This window comes from Prorops nasuta, unplaced genomic scaffold (assembly GCF_024137725.1).
Source record: "Prorops nasuta isolate Cenicafe-Biocafe unplaced genomic scaffold, Cenicafe_Pnas_1.2 PNAS00004, whole genome shotgun sequence".
Taxonomy (NCBI): domain Eukaryota; kingdom Metazoa; phylum Arthropoda; class Insecta; order Hymenoptera; family Bethylidae; genus Prorops; species Prorops nasuta.
The window spans coordinates 4,727,643-4,751,886 of NW_027116801.1; the positions used below are offsets into that span (position 1 = coordinate 4,727,643).

Below are 24,244 nucleotides of genomic sequence, written 5' to 3' on the forward strand. Positions count from 1 at the left end.
CTGAATTCGCTTCACGAATTACTTACGAAGGACGTGAGAACCTTGCCAAAGAAGCTCCTGAAGGCAGCCAGCTGCCTCTTGCAATTTCCACGAGGCAACACGAGTCTCGTATAGGTTACGTGCGCCCATTTCGCACACTGAAAGGAATTCTCTTACTCGCTGTCTGCCTGTCTCTGCTTTCCTTCCTTCCTTCCTTCCTGCACTGGACTTGAATCCGACACAATACGAGCCTAACCCAACCTAACCCAATCCAACCCAAAGCGCACCGTCGTTAACGTATTCCTGCAGGTGTGTGCTAATGAGTTTCCAGCAACGATAATGGAAAATAGTCGCACGCAAAGTGGGAAAACGTCAGGATTTCGCAAACCTCCAAAAAATGTCATAAATTTATTTATTTCATTAATGAAAAATACCTGCTACGTCATAAATGTAAATTAAAACATTTCAAAATATGTGAAAGGCGGGCATATATAAAGGGTTTAAGAAGGAGTTTCAATGTTTTTATATATACAATTATTCCCAGAGAAAACTCTTATCAAGTTTATTATATATATACGCGGGTTATATAAACTAATACTATTCGAATAAAATTGTAAAGCCGTCCATGCCATTCCAGGGATATTTTTAACTACAAAAGAATTCGATTGTATGGTCATCTTTTGACGTGCTATGTAGAATTTATGGTGAAAGTATGGTATGGTTGATCGAGGATGGCTTCCTTCGGCAACACGGCTGCTCGTTGTTGGTAGCGGCGGAGGCGGCGACTACTGCGTTTTCTATTAATAGTCCGAATAAATATATGCGGCATCAGAGGCACTAAAAATATTCACGACTGATAGCACAGAGTTGTTGCTGATGTCTTTCCGTCGCTTCGACGCGTGCATTGAATTTGGAAGCGTATCACTATCTTTTTGTTGTTGTAAGTTACTTTGTTATCGCTGGAATGCTCACGCTTTAATCGTATGCTAATAAAGCGGAAGATTCAGATACTCTTTAAAATATATAGAAGCTCTTTACTGTTTAGCCTTAAAAGACTGGTTTCTGTCATACGTTGATTGATTAGCTGTGGGAGTTTAGTCATTGTATAATTAAGTAGTAAATGTTTTGGAGATTGTGTGCGCAAAAAATAAGATAAAAACAGAAGCAAAAAATGAATAACATTAAACGAGATATTATAAGGAGAGTCTCGGGATTTAATGAAAATTAATCTGCTGAAATCCGATAAAAGCAAAAGATAGATAACGTAAAAGGCAAATAGAAAGATAATGTATTAATTTGTATATTTGTATATTTGCTCTTTGATTTTATTCTTCTTATATTAAAAATCCGATGTTCCTAATTCGACTGGTGAAATTGATATAATCGCTAAAGAATTATTCATGTTTTTCCTTATTGTTAACAATGAATACGAGCTACGGTTATTTCATTATTCATGTAATAGGAAAAGAATTCTTCATAAAATTATTATAAAAGTACGGAATTTTATATCCATGAATAATGATTCAAATAAATAAACCCTGAAATGTAATAGATGGATAAACACTGATGTATATAGTTACATGCACTCGGAACGAATTGAAATGTCAGATTCAGAAGGCATCCCCGTCCTAGTATGGAGAAACCGGTAGCTTATAACAATACTCTATAGCATATACTCAAATAACATATCATTGATGGCTAGATCGGAAAAGGGGGAGTTACTTGTATGCTTGAGATATAGGTATAGTAAGTAGAGCGTGTGAGAGGGTGAGTCTATAATAACGTGTCAACGCCGTGTACAGAAACTGGCGGGACCATTAAGCATTTGACACAAGCTTGTGTACTTTCTTATCAAAAAGAATTAATTCTTAGATTTAAACAATTGTTTCCATTTGACCAAAAGAAAAAACGTAGAAAAATTGTTATTTCAATCAGATTAGCATACCTGGAATTCATAATAACTTTGTATTTGCAAAAAACCAGAGGATGTTGGGGTAAGCACACCGAGAGAAGCCCGAGAACATAAATTCCAAGCTGTGAATGTGTTGCGAATAACTTTTAGGGACGAAAATAGCCCAAGATCAGTTTTCGTGGCCGAAATAAAAATTGGGCTTTGGGAGGGGGGGGCCAGGCAAGCCGGTAAACAGGCGGGCAAGCGGGCATCCAGGCCGTAGAACTGGTTTTTACGGAAAAGGGGCTAGGCTTTTTTTGCCAAGAGGTTTGGGAACAACAGAGAAGTAGGAGTGCTGACTGCTGATCGGTCACATCCAATAAGCCGAACTGGCGAGTGGTATGGATAAAGAATGTGTTTTTTCCTCCAAGCGTAAACGAGCCAGTTGGAATTAGACATCTTCGGAGCAAACAAATCCGTGGGTTGTGTTCTTTCTGGCAAACAGTTTCAGCCTCCGGTATGATAATGCGTTGCTGAACGGATCCCGATGAGGCCAGAGCATTACCTGAAATCTTGGATGAAGGGTAATCTCTGGAGTCCGCTTATACATCGTTATAACGTCTAACCATATGAATACAGTGGCCGCAGTCCCTTGGATTACGAAGACTATATGTTTCAAAGTCCGGCAACAGCGTTAACCCCTGTAAGAGATTCTTCAATATTACATCATCTAGTCTTTATGAAAAATGTCCATCCTTTGAATTTATCTCGGTTATTATATATCACATAATTCTTTATTACGTAAATACTTTGTTAAACAAGAGAATTTAATTTTAATGTTAAAATATTTTGGTAATGTTTATTCGTGTCTTGTTATAAATAAATTTTCTTCATTGAATTCTACATTGGGGCTGATGTGAGGGAAAGAATCAGCAAAATATTTATATTTAAATAATTGTCTAATATATTGTACTTTATTGTGTTTATAAAATATTAAAATTAAGTTAACGACATTTCACTTGCGATAAAAATTGAACGTCTAAGGATTGCTTGAAAGTGTAATTAATGTAGTTGTGGCATGGACAAAGTACAAGAGACTATAGTCACTGATGTCTCGGGACAAGTAAACACGACATTAACAAACCAATTAGCAGTAAACTACCCTCTAGTTCGTAATAATTTACTTCACGCTTGCGAATTCATGATACAGCTATAGAGAAAAAGCCACGAGAAAATCTGACAAATTTTAAATAGAGATGGCAGAGAGACAAACGGTATACTTGTGAGAAAGTCGACCTCTCGAATTAGCAACTTTCGATAATTGTTGGCGATAAATTTTAACCTGTCAATTAGGCCAAGCAGAGGACGCTTTTCCTGTATTTATTTTGAGAAAGACGCATTTTTAATGAATGTACATTTGCATATTGCATTTTCTAAAAATACTCTTTAAATAAAAAAAAAAATACTTTCAAACGCTTATTTCGTGTAGTATTAGTAACAAGTGTAAAAAAATAGCTTCAATGTATAATTAATAATATATAGGTGAATTAAAACAAATTAACAAAAATGAAGGCATTTCGAAGTTTTTATATGAAAAGTCGAATATTTTTTTGTTTATTAACATTCCTAAGAAAACTTATCAATAAGACGGCCATGGATGGTTTTTGTTTGATGATAATGTTGTTTACGGTGATAGGATGGAATAACTGCAGGCACATTGTAATTCAAAACTGATAGCTGAAACGTCAGGTAGCATTGTAAAAATTTCGGCTTATCAAAGGAAGTAATGCTACTGCGCCTGTTACGGGAATGTCCCGTAACTCTACACCAGCTGACTCTATGATTAGGTATGATATACTTGAGATTAATATTCTTGGCTGGAATTTATGCTTTTAATTCGCACTATGAGAAGATTTACAAACAGAAAATATAAAAATTGCATCATCGTCATGCTAAAGATGCAGATAGAACTAGCTCTATATCTCTTTTTATATAATAATAAAATTAGGAATTATATCTAAAAAAACATTTCGTACGTTTTACAAGGAAAAGTCTAGCTCTTAGAGAATTTTCTAGGCCACCATTCGTTAAGGGGTATAGTGATAAAACTATAAATACCTTGATTAATATTAGTCACAGAATATTTTTTTAGCTTCTGTAAGGAAATGGTGTTCTAAAACTTTTATTTGAAAAAGAATCATGGGTTAATTTAACATCGATTAGCTCGCCCTTATTAATTAGATTAAAAAAATTATAACACTAAATTCTCTGCATTTTTTATGGTTACAAAGTAAATATTGGAAATTGATACTTTGTCAATTTGAAAGTATTAATAGCACACTAATTAAAATTAATTTTCGCTGCTGCTTTCATTGTCAAATAAATTCTTTTTGACGTTTTATTGAGTAATATATTAATTAACTATTTTATAGGCTGCCATCAACGAGCCCTGATATAATTCATAGACGTAAAAAAACGATTTGACGATCATATCAAAAGTCAGGCTGAATTTCTTTAGTGAAATAATCAATTTATTTTAAAATACCATAAAAATGTGATTCAAGGGCCTTTCATAACGCTATTAAATACTTAAAACATGTATTCATGCCCAGCACACACACACACACATTTCGAGAGATATTTCAATTTAAAATCGTACACCAGGTGTAGTTATAGCTAAAGTAGTGCACCCGTGGCTGCTATTGCGTGCCTATATGTATCCTCTTTCACAAACATTTTATTTTAAATCAAAAAATCACATGCTAAGATGTGTTTCATGAAAATATTAAGTACATCGACATTTTTAAACATTTGATGTATACTTCATTCATTAATTAAACCTTGTATTTTTGATGGCATATCAAATAATTAATAAACATATTATTTAATAAAGGGCGAAAATAATTTAGATTATTCTCTAAACACATATATCAGCTTCAGTATATAATATTTAAAAAGAAAATGTTTTACATAAAAATTGTATTACCTATGTTTTTGTTAGAAAAGCATAATAAACAAAAATACAACGAATATAGTGGCTGAAATATTTGTGCTTTTAACATATTAACCGTTTTCAAGATAATGCTTATAAAATATACAATTAGAGGTTGAACTCTGTGGGTTTCAAATCCCAGGGAAGCTTTTTATAAAACATAAAAATCCATCGAATTAAATTTTGCAAATATTTTGATATTTTTTCAATAATATATGGAATGTTTTTATTGGACCCTAAAGGTGTTCTTAAATACAAGAATATTAAAGTTTAATTATATTTCTGTTTACTAATAACGAAACATGGAATCGAAGATATCTATAATGTATAGTCTTTTCCAAGGAATTTTTATCTTCTTCTCTTTCTTTGTTTCCTGTTTCTTATGATGCTGAGAATACTTTTTTCAGTTAAATTTTACACGAATTTTATCTGCATCCGGTACTGAAGTAACAGGCACTTTAAGAATTGCATCTGAATTGCCAAAAGCAATAAAAAAGAAAGTAAATGCACTTTACTCGTTAGATACCAGCAGTTATATGAGATACAATTACATTTATGTAACGAAAAGACTTATGCATGAATACTGCATTGAGCTTAGGCATCCCATCGGCCAAGGATAATTTATTGCTTATCGCATTGCACCGGAAAAATCGTAAGAAAAAACAATGCAAATCTGTAAATGGTGTGTTAACTTTTTTTATGTGTAATAGTTACTTTAAAAACAATTCTAGAATAAAATTGTTATTTATCGTGCTACAAGCATAAACAAAAACAGCTTAAATTACAACTGTGAAAATATTAAAGCCAATTCAAAGTTTGTACAATTTATCCGGTTTCCGGTACGCGTTGAGTGCCTGAATATTATATTTTTTTTCAGACAGTAGTATTCATTCAGCAATAGAAAAAAAAATTATTGCTGAGATGGGTAAAAATTAAATGGAAATTTTATTTCTGTATTTTTTTACAGCACCATTATTATATAAAAAATAATTTATTAAATATTTTAAGTGTAGACTTACAAGGAGTATAAGCTAAGTATATAAATATGCAAATATTTTTAACAAGGTTTTTATTTTTTCTTAATTCAAGTGTGTTAAAAAGTTCCTTGATCAAAGTAAGAGGAACGTTTTTATTTACATAGATTAACGTCTGGCAAATTCAATTTCAGAGGTAGTTGAAATATAAATTTTTGATGTATAAGAAAGCAAAGAAAATAAGAAAACGTTATATGGCGCGCCAGACGAAAAATGAAGCCTTAAATAAGGTTCATGAATGTTAATGATATTCCGTACATATGATGTGTCGTCGGCTTCTTACTTGGCATATGATATCTGTACATTAGCATAAATTTGGCAAACAACTCTTTACGAATGCATTGTCAGGAGTTTGCGCTTGCTGATATTCTAAATAAGTGAGTTTAGGTCATTGTGCGAAGGTCGCAAGTGCTAACAAAAAGATTATGATAATTTCTTTACGCTATTAAAGGGGAGCTTTTAAGCTCATTTAATCATTATTAATAACCCTAGATTTATTACTTTAATTGCTTTTGAAACTCTTTACCTTTTTGTCAAGAAAATTATATAAGAAAAATTCATTTAACAAAACTATTCTTCCTATTTTTTATTATTTTTTTTTAATAAAATTATATATTAAGATTTCACGAAAAAAATAACAATATAAGATAATTATTGTTTTCTAGCTGTTATTCGCCACTCTTTCTCATAGGTGTAAAATACAAACATATAATATTGATTTTCTGCTAGAAACATAGCATTTTGAAAACGCTGGAAATGTTTAATTCTTAAGAATAGTTGAAGTTGCCCATTAATAACGTGTAAGTTTACAGAACTTACATTAAAGGGATATAATATTTCTTTTAGTGGAATTTTATTAAGCTGAAATTTTTCAGTCATGAAAAAGAGATTCAGAAGTTGCGATTGAGCAAGAATAAGAGTAGTAGATTTCGCTCTATCGTCTTTAAGATACCTTTGGGTTATCGCGTCTTCCTTCTCTATTCCTTATGTTCCCTTTGTCTCTTCTCACTTTTCTCCCTTGCTCTTATACCCTCTCGTAAATAGAGGGTCGAAGTTCAGGGTCAATCCTTAAATTCATCTGACCCTTTTCGATCACTGTGTTTAATTCAGTATATACTTTTAAAATATTCACTGTTACCAAATTCATACGAATGCTAATTCAAACTAATTTTTCACACTTTTACAGCACTACACGATACAAAAGTGCCAATATTGGCAATGTCGAGAAAAGGGGAAAAATATGGTGGTAATTTGAATTTGAAATACAAGAAGTGTTCTTTTCAAATATGCACGAAAAGGAAAGGGACTTGAGCAAAGGGTTGATTTATCTGAAAGTTTAAAAACTTCATGTTCGTATTAAAGACAACGGTTATCTGGATGGAGGGAAAAATTGGTGAATCTCAAAATTTAGTATCGACAAGTTCGTAAGGAATCGCATCTTTAAATGCATCGCTGTGCCATGATTCGATGTAGTTAGCCTTGGGAGTTGCTAGAACGTAAAGCTCCTCCTCGCTCGATGGCCCTGAGAGCTCCTGGCCACGGTCAAGGCTACAGCACCCTTCTTCTCTGGTTATGAACTTGTGAGTGTATGGACCTGTACACGTTACACGCGCACACTCGAGCCACGAGCAAACATAAAGGCATACACCTTATATATATATATATATATATACATGCAAGACCAATGTCCCGCTGTTGAAAAACGGCCTATCGCTAACTGTGGATTTCGGCTTTAAAGCACGCACTCCCGCTGCCCAAAACCCATAATTTGCCAGGTTGCATTCAAAGTAAAATTTTTATCTGCCGCTGTTTGCTGCAGCTAAAACCGCTTCCCGCACGAAAAGTTGAGTGAAAGGTAAAAAGAGGAAGAAAAATATTAACTAACGCAAATTGAGAAAATATACAAATTAATGAAATCAAAGAAACATTTGGCACCGAGTAAATATTTGATTGAAAAATTATTTCTTTAATAATAGCTTCATTATTTGTCCCGCGAGAAAGAGTCTTTCCATTCGTTCCACACGGATAAGAAAAGCAGCCTGAGTACAAAATTAAAATCGTAATCGTATCTGGAAGAAGAAACAAATTATGAAGAGCGTATCTGCAAAAGGAAAGAAAAGATCTAAAATCTATCCGTATGGAAGTGAAACGTGACCGACGCTACGGCATAAGATATTACGATAATTATTATGCTCTTGCACCTAAAGCATCGTCTGCTGACCTCGGAAGCATCAATGTCGTGACCGCGAAAGTGGTTATTATCGCAGAAAGCCAAAGCTAGTTGCCGCGATATGTATCTTAACCTTTGCCATGGACAATAGAAGGCAGACTATTATCCTTAATCTATAAGCTACAGTCGCAATTTGATTTACTGTTAACTTGGACTAAAGCGTCTCAATCTAATTATCCGTGCTTGCAGATCTTCGTGATAATAACTATAGATTCGCGTATAATATTCTTACTGGTTAAAAACTCGAGGGAAAAATAAAATAGCATTCCCATAGCCAACAGATGCATATGGATAAACTTACCAAATTCCATTGTTGAAAAAGTCAATCTGACTCTTTATTTTAGACAATTGGACTGAATCCAATTATCCGTAGTATAGTTTGTGATTAAAATTAGAGACTCGTATTTAATAAAATTCTCAGAAGAAAAAACTCAAGAAAAAAAAAATCAAACACAACGCTGATACGACGAAGAGATACGAGTGAATAAACTTACCGAGCTCGATCGCTGAAAAAGTCAACCTTGCTCTTTTTTTTGACAATCGGTTGCGGTTGGTGAAGCGGACTGACACTGGGTTCGCTGGTAGCCGGAGGAGAGCTAGAGCCGGTGCTGGAAGAAAGAGAGCCGGCTCTGCCGCGGCTAGACTCGATCATTTGTGCCTCGGTCGTGCCACGACCGTTGCTGTGATTGCCATGAGGAGGCCCTGCCGAAACGGCCAAACTCGGTCTGGTGTTTTGACGATTGCGTCGTTTCTTTTTCTTCGCTTCGTTCTCTTCCTGCCTATTACCGCCGCCGGGCGCATTCATGGGGCCCGGTGGCATCCAGTCAAGGTCCTTCTTCAGATGACCGCGGCCGCAGCGACATCCGCAAGCCTTGAACGCCAGATCGTAGCCCTTTTTCGTCCAGAGGTTCTGATGACGCTGTCTCTCGGACCAGCTACGGGCTCGACCGCAGCTCTTGAGATACGTGAGGACCGTTTGCTCCCACGCGTCGAAGCATTCCCGGTGCATGAACTGCCCAACGGAACAGTTCTCGTTGTTGCACGTGACCTTCACGGTATCTTGCAAAGCGTTCATGCGGATCAGGACATCTCCACGGAGGCACTCGCCGGTCGGAGTGCAACACCGGATTTGACCTTGACCAATGCCACCGATCAAGTTGTTCTCCATGGTATTTTCGTTGGCAGCACCGGCGCAACCGTTCTCAAGAATAGCACCGCCGTGACCGTTGGCGTGGCGCCTCGGTGCCATGTCTCCTCTCCGATAAATACCCGCTAAAGCCGTACTTGAGCCGTTCGATTACCCAACAGCGATATTAAACAGTGATCTCCTCTCCCTCCTCTCTCAACGATCGACCGTAAAATTTTCGATACTCGCGACAACGACGATCGAATGATTAATCGAAATACGACTTGAACATTTATCTCCTACTTCCTCCTCTCCTGTATATCTATACGCACAATCCGCCGCGTCCTGCCGCCTGCTGCAAATTTTCCTTCCGGTTGGAAGAGATGGCGCTTATGCCCGATACCATCCGCCGCGCTTCGCACTTTTCATCTTGATACTCGTCAAATTCACTGTCCGGACACGTGACTACGCGTCCCCCCAACGGCTTTGATATCGCCTAGTGCGCGCTTTTCATAGACAGCTTCAAAGTCAAGGTCACTGTAAAGAGTCACTACTCTCTCGCCCTCGTCAATTTCGATAGTCTTCTTAATCCGCTTCGAGGTGCGAAACAAAACGCTCTCGCTGGTTATATTGTTTCGAGAAGAATGTTGTTAAAACGCCGAATATACACCAGTATCAACGTCACGCACAAGCACGATCGGAGAGTAGACGAATGCGCGATGTTATTGCGAGGGCTTCCAATACCGGACTGCAGCGAGATGTCGGGCCTCTCGCGCTCTTGAATGTCAGGGTCACCGGCGAGGCGCGAGAAGCGCCAGTAGAAGGCGCGCGGTCTACCGAGCGAAAACAAAACTCGATCCGGTAGACCTATCTTCGGTTTTTGCGTCTCTTCTCTCTGTTTTCTCATCCGTCGAAGCTCGTCTCTCTTTATCGCAGGGCGGTGGATCGCACGACTGGACGTGCGAGTTTTGGATTCGCGTTCGGTCGGGAAGAGGTACTTTGTTGAATTTCTGGAAAAGCAGGAGGGAAAAATAATAGATGGATGTACAGAGAGTGTGGAGAGAGGGCAGGTAGAGAGGGAGAGAGATGAACGTAGACCGAGGCTCTTGTGTCTCTCTCTCTCTTTGTATACGGTGGCTGTGTGGAGAAGAGCACAAAAGGGATGGGAAGGGGGATACGAGTAGAGTAGAGCGTAGACAGAGCGCAGACAGAGCAGAGCAGAGTAGCAGGCAGAGGCACGGCGAAAAGAGCACTCGCTCGCACTAAGGGTGCACCAGTCACTGAAAGCGGCCGGCCCGGCTTGCTTGGACAACGTGCCCGTTCGCTCGACGCTCGCTGCTGCCGGGCGGGAGCTGTCGGCGCCGTTGCCGCCGCCGCCGCCGCCGCCGCTGCCGTTGCCGCCGCCACCGCCACCGTCGTCGTGCGGTTCGGCGCGCTCGCAAACAGTCAAACGCGCGTCGAGCAGACGAGCATGCGAGCGCGAAAGTGAGGTCCCATTGGGTGAAAGCGAAAGCGCCGTGGTGGGGGTCACGGCTAGCAAGCCAATCGATGCGCTCCTTTCTCGTCCCTCCGCTCCTCTACCGTACATATTCTTCCTACCTTTGTGTGTACTGTACGTATACTGACACACAGCGCCACACCTATATACATCTTATTATAGGTACGCGCGCTAGTCTTTGTAAACGCTCCGTACTGCTCACACAACTTTATTCGCTTTGCCGCCGTTTCACTCGACTCTCAAAGTACGCTTTTCTCTGCATTTCTCTTTCTCCACTCCTTCTTCCTTTCTTCTATTATACGCGTGTCTACTCGACGTTATCAATGCATTACAGACTTCTCTCTTTCTGCTCTCCTAATATCTTGTATTTCTTTAAATTTCGATGAACGATAACGTTTAATTTAAACGTTCTTATTAAAAAGTACCTGGATGGAGCTCGTATTTTTTTCCACAGTTTTTGTGTAGTTGAATCAAGTAATTTATATAAACGTGTGTTGTGTGGTGGCCTTGACGACAAAGAGCTTACTGATGTTAACATTTTTTTGTCCATAATGCCAACTTTTTTGTTTTATTAATAGGGTTTCTTTTTTTAATACTTTTCATCAACCGAACATTGACATTTCGCACTGTCTACGTTTGTTATAATCCTAGTTTATCGATATTGTATGACTTTTAATTTTGTGCTCCGTGTTATCAGCTTTTAACTCACGATATAAATCTTGATTCAGAAAAGTTTTCATACATATTCGCACATAGTTTGTTTAGCTGTTCTCTACGTATTAATAGCGGCTCTTTTTTTTTCTGAGAATGTTCATAGTGCTTTTTATAGTATTGTTCTTGTCTTCTATTAAAATATTCATATGTTCACGTGATCGAAGACACGTATGAAAATCAAAATATTAATTGTAAATTTATATGTACATAGAGATGCGTGTGATTTATGTAAGAGTATTTGCTACAATTAAATTGTATTCACACTGTAACGTTTTGTATTAACTAAACTATAATGCCCCACTCAGTAATTATATCATTATTAATGGTTGGTATATATAAAATACTTGACAAGATAATTTATTAATTAAAAAAACTGTTAGTTATTTTTATTAGCATTCGTTAAAGTTTTGCTTCAAAATTTTGACATATGACTCATTCATACAGATGAATGGAGCTCGCATGAGTATACTACATTTAACTCAAGGTCGCGGTTAAACCATTGCACTAAATAAACAAGTAGTTAAGGTAAATGGCCCAATTAAGCAAGCATATCCTAATTAGCACGCAGTCACATATATTTTCATGAAGCAAGGCGATAGATAAAAGTGAATTCAATTGAAAGTAATTAGATTTAATAAGCTAAGATATCGGTATGGCGGAAAAAGTTAAGTAACATTCTAAGAGCAATTCATTTATAGGAATTCATAAAGTTAATAAAAGGTTAAGAGTTGAGACTATGTAAATGGACTATCCTATCTTATCAAATAAATTGAGCCAGGTCAAATGTGTATGATCAATTTGAGACAAAGAATTGAGAAAATTTGGTAATATTTTTGCAAAATACGTCGTCTAAAATACTTGCACTGTGGTAAAATTTTATTTTAACGTTTAATACGCTGTCAAGATCGAGAAGAATAGGTTAATGCAAATTGAATATGACGCTGTGTCAAAGATGTAGTTTTAGTCTGTTATTATATTATTAAAACTGGTATGTTTACACTAATTGGAGCATCGGACGTCGTTGAGGTAAGTGATTGAATTATCACATTATAAATGGAAGTTTTTGTTCTCGGTAGTAAGGACGTTAAATTTTACACAGAGTTAAAAATCTTATAATGATTCTTTAAGAATTATTGAAGTATTAACTTCAAAAGTTAAAAAAAATCTATATACATTTTATTTGCCCTAAATTTTTCATTTTTTCTATATCGACAAAGAAAGTAGGAGAAGCAAAAAGCAATAAGGACATCAATCTTTACATGTAAAAAATGAATTTTCAACAAAATTGAAAATTAATACTGAAAACGAAAACTATTAATTTTTTAAAATATTTTGTGGTAAACTTTTAATGAAAAACGAAAAGAAATCATATATGCTCATTATTTGGTCACATTGTTTTCGAAAGAAATTATTGCAATCTCAAATAATAAATTGATAGAAACATTTTTATGCATTAAGATTACAATCTACAAATTTATTTAAAAGTTACTTCTATTACATATAAAATGGCTTGACATCTCAACTAATTGCAAAATGTTCAAAGAAACAATTTGTCGAGTGGGGTATAGAATACCCCAAACGCTTATAGGCATTATGTCTCTATTATTAATTTATTGTCTCTTACATTATTGTAAAAGCAATAAAATAGTAAAACTATGTCAAACTGATGTCATAGATGTCACTTAATAAGCATCCCTAATGGCTTTCCATGGCATAATGTATTCATTGAAATCTACAACAACACACAATTTAATTAAAGCTTCTGAAATTCAGTTAGGGGCAAAGCTGGAGTGTATTCAATTTTCGCCCGGCCTGTAATAATTCTATCATGTTTGATGCATACACTCTTCCTTTGAATATTAAAGAAATTCTTGTCTAGTATATATATTGCACAAACTATGTACACATTAAACGCCTGTGATACAAAATATACCGTAGATTGCAAACTGCTAGCTTTATCAAATAGCTAAGTGTGGTTGAGCCATTTTACGTTTTGATCCAAATAAGAAATACAATCATATAAAACTTGTGTAAAACTTGACGTGTATATCTGGGCGTAGAAATTATTTACAGTTCTGTGGATTCTTTTTATCATCGAAATAAACCAGCAGCTGAAAAGTACAACTTTCATTATATCAGAAGTTTTTTAATCTAAATTCTAAATTTAAAATAAATGTTTATGATGTATTATGTTTTAACGCAGCAGCCATATTGTAGTGATTAAAAATGTGAGTCAACCTATCGTATATATCCAACGATTATTGTACGCTGTATGTGTGTGTACTCGATAAATTGAAACCAAACACCAGTATTCAATTTCTTCGTTGCATAATTTTATTGGCCATCATAAAAATATTGTGAAATATAAGCCTATACCTAATTCTGGAAGTGCGTGATAGTTATGAATAACAGATGGCCAAAATTAAAATTATAAAGGCAGCATTAAATTAACAAAATTTAAACTTCAATTGAAAAGATTTTGCTATAGCAATGTACGCAGCATTATATGATTCATGCAAGCGTTTATCAAAAGATTTAAGTTGGAAAACGTACCTTCACCTTTATAGCATTAATAAGAACTACTTGTAGAGATTTTGACATTCTCACTCATATTTGAAAGTAGTTTTAAATAAAATCATAAAGCTTCAAAATAATTTGTATACAGTGATATTTAAAAGTCAACAAGTGCATTGGTTTTGGTGTTAAAACTTATAATATTTCTGATTTCGAAAGTATGTTATTAGGCGTCCGGGCAATATCAGCTTTGTCATAATTAAATTCACTAAAAAATGTAAAAATATTCTAATAATAAGTTAAAAAGTTTCCCAAAAATAAGGCAGCCCCGTACAGGTTAGCATTGATTAAAATATTTGTAGAATAAACGTAATAAAAAATCCAATAAAGTTGAAACTTGTCATGACAAATATTATTCAATAAGAACAATAGATTTTTTTTAAAGCTATAATTATCGATGATGAAAATGATATTGTTTAAGAGACAAACGAGTCACCTGGTTTCTGTATTTACCAAGAGTTTTATGCAAGTTGAAACCAGCTCGCGGAGTCGGACAGAAATACATCGAAGGTACCCTAAAAAGGATAATCCTGTGTCCTCAGGAGGGATCCTCATGAAAAACTTGTTTTGATCAGTTTGGGTTTGTAGGACGACGACCGTGAATGAGGCTTTAGTCAACGAACAAGTTAGAAAAGACTGACACGTACTTATGCGCGTGTCCAGAAGCCAGTATTTACAAAGAATCAAAATGCATTGCAAAAATGAAGAGTACACTGCCCTGCCCAATCCTAAATTCCTGTGTGTCTAAGGATAATGTGTCACAGGCTGCTACATTATTAATAGAGTTAATCCAAAAAATATATACTTTACTTATCTCACTAAAAAACAAGAATACATTATAAAAGAGATAAAAATGAAAATATTTTAATTAAAAAACTCCCCTAATAAAGTTACATTACAAAAACTCATAAGCTGTACACATTATCTATATGTACGAACGCCAATACAAATGCATTTAAAGTATTATGAAGGAGAGTACAGTTGGTAAGAGGAAGAATGAGAGATGTGCATAAGAGAAGCATAAATTCCTTCAGATTTGGTTCCGTCGAGGCTTTAGACAGTTGAGTACCGAGCTACATTGTTGCTCTAAGGTTGGAGACTGACTACAAGATTTGATTGGCACAGTAGCTGAGTGCTGAGTAACGTTGTGGCCTGCAACTGTATTACCAAAGCCACTGCCAATGCACAGTTGTATCTGCTGCACTACTAACTCTGCATAGCTGGGGGTAGAGAAATGGGGGATGGTGTTTGAAGGTTGAGGATCCCTACATTGACCGTGGGGCTAGCTGGGAAAGCGGGGGTGTAGGTTCAGAGGCGGCATTGCCCTGGTGGGCGTGTACTTTCGATTTCAAGCTGCGCATGCCTGCTGCACTATTGCCCTGTCTTTCTACTTCCTATAGAGCCTAGGAACCCTATATGCGCTTGTCAAGCTTCCATCTATGTCCAGACCACCGCCATTTCCACTACCACCATTGCACGAGCAATAACGGCATGCAAACTTCTACCGCTATCGCTACATTTTGGGTTTTCTAGCGCATTGCCTCGCCGGGACTGACAATTACAGAGGGTTTCTCGTGGACCTTAGACGAGGAGAGGAATTAATCGATCCTGTGTATGCGCCTATCAGTAGAATACTCTCTATCACCCCCTCCCCCTCTTTTTTCTTACAGTAATAGGAAAAATTGATTTTAAACTCATATGATTTTATTAAGCCCAAGTATTGCCTCCTGCAATGATAAAAAATAGACGGAAAAAGTTGCAAAAATTTTAGTTAGATAAAGTGCAGATATAATGCAAGGAAAATTAAACTATAAAGTGAGAAAAGTTTTGATTTGTTCGTAACAAGTAACGTTCGTATATATCGCTACCTCAAGCTATTCATAGCATACCAACGTGCAATTGCATAAAGCTAGTGGATACGTTGACCCTAACTATTACGTGACTCGCGTTTAGCTTGAGCTATCAGTGAAACGATAACGCTACAGCCCGGTTTCTGTTTTACAATTGTGTATATCTATGCAGAAAGCTTTATGCGTGGATTTTTGTATTGTTTGCAATCTCAGCATTCCTTATCATTCACGTATTATTATTAGCTTTAAAAAACTATACTGTTACAAACAGGATCGACATCAGTATAAGTATTATATGTAATGACTCCCTTGTGACATCATGATTTAATTATTTTTTTATGTACAACTTAACATCCATGTAGGTTTTAAAAAAATTGCATGATTTATTTGAGAGAGTGTAGAAAAAATAGAATTTTCATTTTTAAATTCTATAAATTATTATTTAACTGGAGAATCTTGGTTCGATAACTTTAAAGCTACCAAGGTTATGCGATATTAGTGGAGTCAATGCCCAGGTAGCGCGTTGTCTAAGGTCGGAGTGACAGCTGCTGTAACCTGGGTGGCGCTTTGAAGGTGTAAATTTATATAAATGACTTATCGAATAAAAAATTCAGTTAAGAGATAATTTAAAGGTGGAATTCTAAATAAAAAATAGAGATTCAACTCGATAGCAACTTGCATTTAAATATTTCCTTTGTATAGTAACGACGCGATCGATATTGAAGCAAATTTACGTAGTAACGCATATATAATATAGGTAAGATTTTATGTGTTTAAAAACGATGACGATTTTGAAAACTATTTATTAGTGAATAAAAAAGAATTATGCCCGAGACGAGTAACGACAGTAATTGGCAAGACGGAGCTTTAAGTAGGTCATGGATACCGACATTTCAGTCGCCAAAACGTTAAAACAAGTTTTCAAATTAAGGTATTGTTTTCCGTCAGTTTTCTTTATATATATATATATACTTATTTTATTCATTAAACGTTCCTCTATGCCATTATAGAGATCGATTTGTTATTTAATTTTCGTGTTATTAATACATTTATAAGATGGAAATTGTTGAAACATAATCTTGAAAATTTTTTATCATTAATCGATTTTTGTAACGCCATAGAGAGATTCATAAAGAATAAATTCGATGAAAAATAAGGTTGTATAAAGTGAAAACTTATAAATTGATAGAAATAAATATTAAAATGCAAATGGTAATGGTCACAACCAACACGAAAATAATGTAGCTCAGAGTTTACGATGAAATTAAATTGAAAATTTTGTACAGTCTATTTAGGAGAATGGTGACATCTGTAAAGTGCTTGCATTTTACAAATTTTAAAGTATTTTTATAATTCGCTCCCAATAATAATATTCAGGTGTATCATCATCCATTAAAGCTTTCACTCTGGTACAAAGAGAATATAATTCGATATTGAATTTTTTATTTTAAAGATAGAAATAATCAAAAGTAATGAACTTCGATGATTATAAGTCTTTTAATAATATTCACAAACGCCTATTGTCGAATACTTAATGAATAAGTATTAGCTAAATATACCAGTAAAGAATTCGAGAAAAACGGTCGCATAGATGTAGAAAGTGCAGACAATGAAGCGGATGGGCACCTGCGAGCGATCATCAAGGTGTACAATAATAAATATAGTGGCATCTGGTCGTGCGATATAGTATAGTGCTGGTCACGTGATTCAGTCCATCGTTAAAGGCGAAGCTCGTAGCACAGACACCACTGAGATGTACATTCGTACGTGCGTGCATGTGTGCACTTTCTAAACAAAGCTGGCAGTTCGATGCCTCCGGAATACCTTGCCATGGTCGAACTAGGTTACTGCGAAGTGCGTTACTTCAAAATAGATTCAAATTCATACTAAGCTCAACATATGAATGCTATAATAACTATTGTTGCTACATTTGGTCACCGCTTTTTTTCCTATTAATTTTAACGTAATATCACATTTTCCCACGCAACGAGTAAAACGTTTGAATTATATTTCTTTAGAATCTATTATTGTAATAAAAATTCTAGCAATATTTTTACTTATTTATAAATTTATTTATATCTGAATATATGGCTTTACTACCTACGAGATATTTTATTTTGTTTACTGCGCAATCGTTTCTTATTTTGTATGGATAAATGTGTCAAGAATCTAAAATAAATTTTTTTCTAACATGTGTGTGTGTGTGTGAAAATCCTCTATCTAGATTTTTGGGTTGGCACCCTTAGAACGGACCCTCGGTTCTGTGACAGCAGCCTTACGGCCTAGCATACTATGTCTGCGATGGCTGTACTGCATACTGTAAATATTATACTTTGTGCATGGTAATTACAAAACGGTAAATCGTTGGCTCACATTTCTTTTCTTGCTTTAAAGTACCGACGTTTCACGTAAGAGAGTAAAAGAACTTATACAAAAGCAGGTTATTATTAATTACAATTATTACTCATACATTCAGCCCCTAGCTACTTTCAGTACTTTTGAGAACTAATAATATTAGAGTAATTTTTACGGGAAGAATTGTGATCGTATTCGTTTTCTGTTAAAAAAAAAATGCGTTTTCATTGCTGAATTATATAGTTTCAAATTATTAATTTTAATCTCATTGCGCGTTTCTTACGAGATTTCTCACGCGTTTTATAAACTGTGAGTGTATTTGAGAACTAATGTTTCTTTTAAAAATTCAGAAAATTTTGTCCCTCTCTCTCTCTCTCTCTCTCTCTCTCTCTCTCTCTCTCGTTCTCTCTCTTTCTCTCATTGGTTTTACATTTTCATTTTGAGTCTTATGTGAACTTTCACTACTTTCTACAATTTTCATTTTATGTAAGGTTTAAATATTTAATGCTTTAGAGCTAAATATAAATGCTGCTATAATTAAGTTACCACAGCAACTTCTTTCATATTCAGTTATAAGAGATTAATATAAGACCAATAAAATCTATTGATCTTATATTATAAATCATATTCTAAACAAAACTGCAATACATTTGCTCGTTTAGCGTTATTCTTGCAATACAATCTCCATCCGGCAAAAAATTTAAAACCAAAATTGAATTTGCTCATCAATAATCTATTGTTTAATTTCTTAATTAAGTTACGTAACAATTTTAAAAAGTTGTGGTTTGAAACAGATAATGCGTCGTTCAATTTGCTGAATAGGAATCATTGCAATCGCATTTCCCACATATCGCTAACTGGTTATTAGAGATTAGGTATTGATAATCGGTCAACGGCCATTTTAACGACTAGTGCTGATTAGATAGGGCTGTAGTTGTAGAACAATGACCTTCTGACAGCTATAAGCATTAGTCATATACATATACGAGGATTGGTTGTAAATTATTATCGCGAATCGAGCTGCAACACTGTGCAGATTGATTTTTCTTATGTCTTCATACAAAAATAGCCAATTTGCACTATGCACTTAAGCTAACCTTCAATAATCTAATTAAAAGAAACCATATATAACTTTTCAAGTAAAAATTGTAGCAGGGCAGAGAAATGCTATATTACAAGCTAAATAAAAATAATATTCTGCGATTAATATAAGTCAAGATGATGATATTTTCCTATTTTACAGCTCATTCAAGGTAGCGGCTGCACCTTCTCTCTACAGTTTTATAAATAAAAAAAATCAATTGAATATTTTTTATAATTTATTTATATCATTTTTATATAATGTGTTACTAGATTATTATTATAACCGAGTACTACTGTGGTATGTATAAAAAATAAATTTTCTAATTCCTAGATGGTTGACAGAGGTTTACTGTTAGACAGTAACTCAGGAGTATCGAAGGGTTAAGAGAGAGGTTAAGTGTTCGAGTGATTAGAAATAACTATAGTAGTCAAAGAGTTTAGATCAGAAATAATTGATCAATTATCTATCTTTTAAGATTTATTCTAGATTGTATTTGTACTTTTAATATTGAATGATCGTAAAGTACTTGATGTTACAAATATACGAATATAATTTTAATTACTTCATGTACTAATTAAACACAACTGCTGTACTAGGAAATAAAAAATTGAGATAAATTATGAGCGCAGGGACATACAGAGAGCTTTATCTTTTGTCGCCCGTTAAATTAAATTAAAGTAATTTCTAGAGCACGCCGGTTCGCTAGAGGTTTTTTTCTTTTAGCTATACCTTTTGTACTTTCTGCACTTTTTACGATGCATAATGACCAACACAGGATTCTCTTCTAACAGCGGAATGTAAGAGGTTTTGCGTTATTTGATTATAAGCACTTATAGTATCTTGCAATATTCCGCTTAATTTAGTATTAAACATAGTTAGCGGGATTATTTGAGATAAATCAACATTTATATTAAGCAGTGATAGTTAAAGGCATAAGTGAAAGAAAAAGTCAAGTCACATTTTTTTAAAATGATCCGAGAGCCTTTATATAGATTTAATCCTTAGTTAAAAGAAATCTTCTATAAGGTTGATACATAAATATAATTATTAAGGGTAGGTTAGAGGTAAGCTGCAATATAAGCAGAAAGTAGCAGAAACGTGCGCATAACAGTCGTTACGTCAATGGCCGGTCATGTATTTCTGTTGAATAGATAAACAAACGAAGTTGCCAACGGAGCTTGAAATTTGCGTGGCGACGAGAGAAGAAAGTATGTCCAACCCAACGTAGTACATAACATACCCCAAGTGGTTCCTTGGAATTTGAGCATTCTGGACATACATCGCAAGCCGTACGAAAATTCAATTTTGAATCCTTCGTTAAATTATATTCAGTGCAAACTAGCATATATGTTTAAAAGATCACTATTTAAAGGAGATCCTAATACACATCGAGATAAGCAAATATAATTTGGACCTCGCATGAATTTATTAGAGTGATTGCCATTCACAACTAATAAAGGGTAATTTCTTGTTTCTTATGCGATATACAAAATACGTACGTTGTTTGATTGTATGGGTGAACTAAAACTTTTAGAATAAAAATATTAAGTTATTAGTAGGGGCTCTCTCTTTTATGCGGAAGTAAATCATAATCATATGATATTATCAGCTATCACATATAGTTCCTAAAAATATTTTTTATCAAATTGGAATAAGTAAAGACAAATTAACGAAACTATATTGTAAAGTAAAGAAAAAACTTTAAGAAGCTTCTAGTCACGCATCTAAGAGTTTCCTTAAACAGAATAACTTCATTAGAAATACTCGAGGGGAAATCTTTTCACATCTTTATAATATCCTGGAAAATGAATTGGTTAATTGAGGTGATTGCTATAAACGACATCAATCGACATTGATAAATTTTTATAGTAGATTACGATGGGAGAATTTCGTTAAGGGAAAACCGTTGCTCGAACAGTCGATCGTCAGAGTTTGGCGAATCGCTCGTTAAATCCTGCGACTTTTCAATCGGTCTGCGTACATCTTTCAAAGCTCTCACGTAGATAAAAAAAAGTGTGGTTTTACGAGGTCGTAAAAGCGTGCGTTGGAATGGGGTCGAAAGTCGTATAAGGGTGGGCTGCTTAAAGGGAAAACGGGAAAGAAGAGGAGGAAGACGTGGATGGAGGTAGAAGAGAATAGAAGGAATAAGAGAGAGCAAGAGGGAGGGGGGGGGGGGGGGTTTGAATCGCAGGTGCGCGCACATCGACCGTTGCTTATTCGGCTGTCGTTCGCCTTGTCTATTCCTCTAACGCTCGCGCGTGTGTGTGACAAAATCGCAACAGTAGCAACGAAGATAGAGAATGCTTTGGAACATTCGTGTAGGTCCCAGGTTTGTTTTGGTTTTTAAAACTAGGCCGTCGGGTCGTTGGCCAGAGACCATCTCTCTCTCTCTCTCTCTCTCTCTCTCTCTCTCGCTCGTTTAGCGGTGTCTCGTGTCTACGTTTGCCTGGCAGCCTGCTAGCGGCTAGCCTGCCTGCGGCCACGTATACGCCTGCCAGCCTCTACTTACCTATACCTATACATATACACCTATAACTTAAACTCTGGGTGTCTGCCTATACTACCTCGCAGCGCCTACCAACCGACCAGCTAAGCCGCTTCTCCTCAACCTCTCTTGCACTGGCTTATTTAGCTTGGGTTACAGAGCCTTTTGCTTCGTTCTTGGATCAACGATTCTGTGCCACTAAACTATAGTCCTCTTCTGTGACTATAAGAAAAATACGCCAGCACCGTGCTCTTTTTTCGGCTTCACCAGCATGAAAAGATTTTGATCCACGCGATAGAGAATATTCGAGGAACGCGTCCCATACTCTCATGTAGTATTACGCGTGCCACTTTAGCCCGCCAAAATATGCTCTCCTTGTCCTATGTCTTTCAGCGACAGATGCGTCGAAGAACTTTCCGGAGAACGGCTGACTATGAATTTTTTGTCTTTCTTCCTCTCTTCTTTTTTTACGATCGTAACTTCAATCTCCTCCCGAAAACATAAAGATCCTCTTTATATACCTCCAAGTCTAGCTTTTCTTTCTGCTTCGAGCAAGCAGATGTCGATAACTATAAATTTCTGCTTTACGCTGATTTTTATTGCTTGGTAAATGTTAATGGGTGATTTTGCACTTTTTCCTTTTTTTTCGATTGTTTTCTTTTTGTTAACAAAATATTGTAGCCGGTGGTTGGTAAGAACATATGCTGGAAGATACCGAGTGACAAAGTTGGTAAACGCTAATGGATTTTGCTTTGAAATCACATTTTTGGCATTAGGTTAAAGTTTTCTGGGGCAATATTTATGCTGTTTTTTTAATAAGGCGGTGATACGGTTTATGTATGCTTTATCGTTGGCAGAAAAACAAAGTATAGGCGTACGTGTGAAACTGGATATCGCGTTGGTCGACTCTGATGCGTGCGTATACATTTCACCAATACTCGTGAGGCACGCAAAAACTAACACATTGAATAGGCAACGCATTGACACACATCGCTTAACGCTGACATTTATAAACACTGTGTCTTGGCGCTCTATAAAGAGGCTTTCATTCAACTCGAAACTCGAACACGGGTTCCGAGTAATCCGAGAAAAACGATTGCGAAATCGCAGGCGTAGTTTTCTCAAGAAGAATGAGGTCGAAGGGATCACCCAAAACGAAACAAATATTAGTGACCAATTTGTTGAGCTATAAATAATTGTGTTATATGCGTAGGCATATATGTCACGTTTCCTTTCACTGTTTCTTTGTTTCTTCCTTTAAGGTAATTAACAATTGAACATTTTTCCTATTGATTTTAAAGAATTAGGAGCGGGAGTACTGCATTTCATTCTGATACAGTACGCCCACTTATTCTGCTGCACTGCAGTGAAGCTTCGTAATGCAGAGATAGCGTTAATGCATAAATTAAGAACATTTTAACAACTTTAATTTTTATTTTAATGAATTCGAAACGTACCTCTTGTGAGGTGTATATTTAATTAATTATAATTTGTAAACAGAGTGTCTTAGCAAACTCTGTTACTAAAAGACATCTTTGTTACAGTTGAATATATGTTAAAATGATTTTGAGTGATAAATTGGTTATAGTTTAAGTAAATGTACGTTATTGATTGAATAATTTTATTTTCAAGATAATACTATTTATGATTTCAAGACCATCGATGTATTTTCAAATGAAATCTTCTATTTTTTATTACATATTCCTAAAATTGACCTGGAGAACTTTTCAAAACACTATATGAATATGTGCCACTTAATGCAAACATTTATGAGATATTTGGATTTTAAATCAGAGGAAGTTTAACAAATATGTGGTTTTGTGTATGTAGCGTTCACGTACACTACTTCAGTCAGACTCATACCTTGTATTGAATTGATTTACATTTATGGACACTAATGTATTTATTTAGAATATTGCAATCACTGTTTACTTTTGTAGTAGGGTTTATCACGAAGATTTTTTTAAAAGTGTTTGTATGTTGATATAATTATAAGGACAAGAAACTGACCATCTTATATGAATTTTCAACTATTTGTCATTATTTACGCGCGCGCGTGTGCATATATTTTTTATTTTAAATAGAAAATTACACAAATTACTTACTATGCTTCGGTTGTATTTGTTTTAAAATATTAACACTTTTAAAATCTAAAGAAAAATATGTACATCAATATACCTTATTGCCTTACAGTTTACATGAACAAAATATTATAATATTTGGAAATAAGTAATTACGCAGATATGCATTAGATTTAAGATCTACGATATCGAGATTATCACACTGTTTCAGAAAATAATTATTATACGACGTCGAGTCATTTATTGCTGACCAGTTTTATCAGTATTCGTTCTTCAGTATGCAACGAGCAGATACTTTAAAATATAAAGTGGTGTACGAGATACCTTTCTCGAAAACCCAGCACTGTTATT

General features: G+C 35.3%; 1 protein-coding gene across 1 annotated transcript in view; it reads right to left on the minus strand.

Annotated features, from left to right (window-relative positions):
* heca (headcase) overlaps positions 1-10,565 on the minus strand; it is a 120,573-nt gene extending 110,008 nt beyond the window's left edge. Inside the window, exon 1 of the mRNA XM_066726573.1 lies at positions 8,621-10,565. Within this exon, the coding sequence (XP_066582670.1) occupies positions 8,621-9,375 (755 nt within the window). The 5' untranslated portion in view covers positions 9,376-10,565. The remainder of the gene's footprint in view (positions 1-8,620) is intronic.
* Between the last annotated feature and the right edge of the window lie 13,679 nt (positions 10,566-24,244).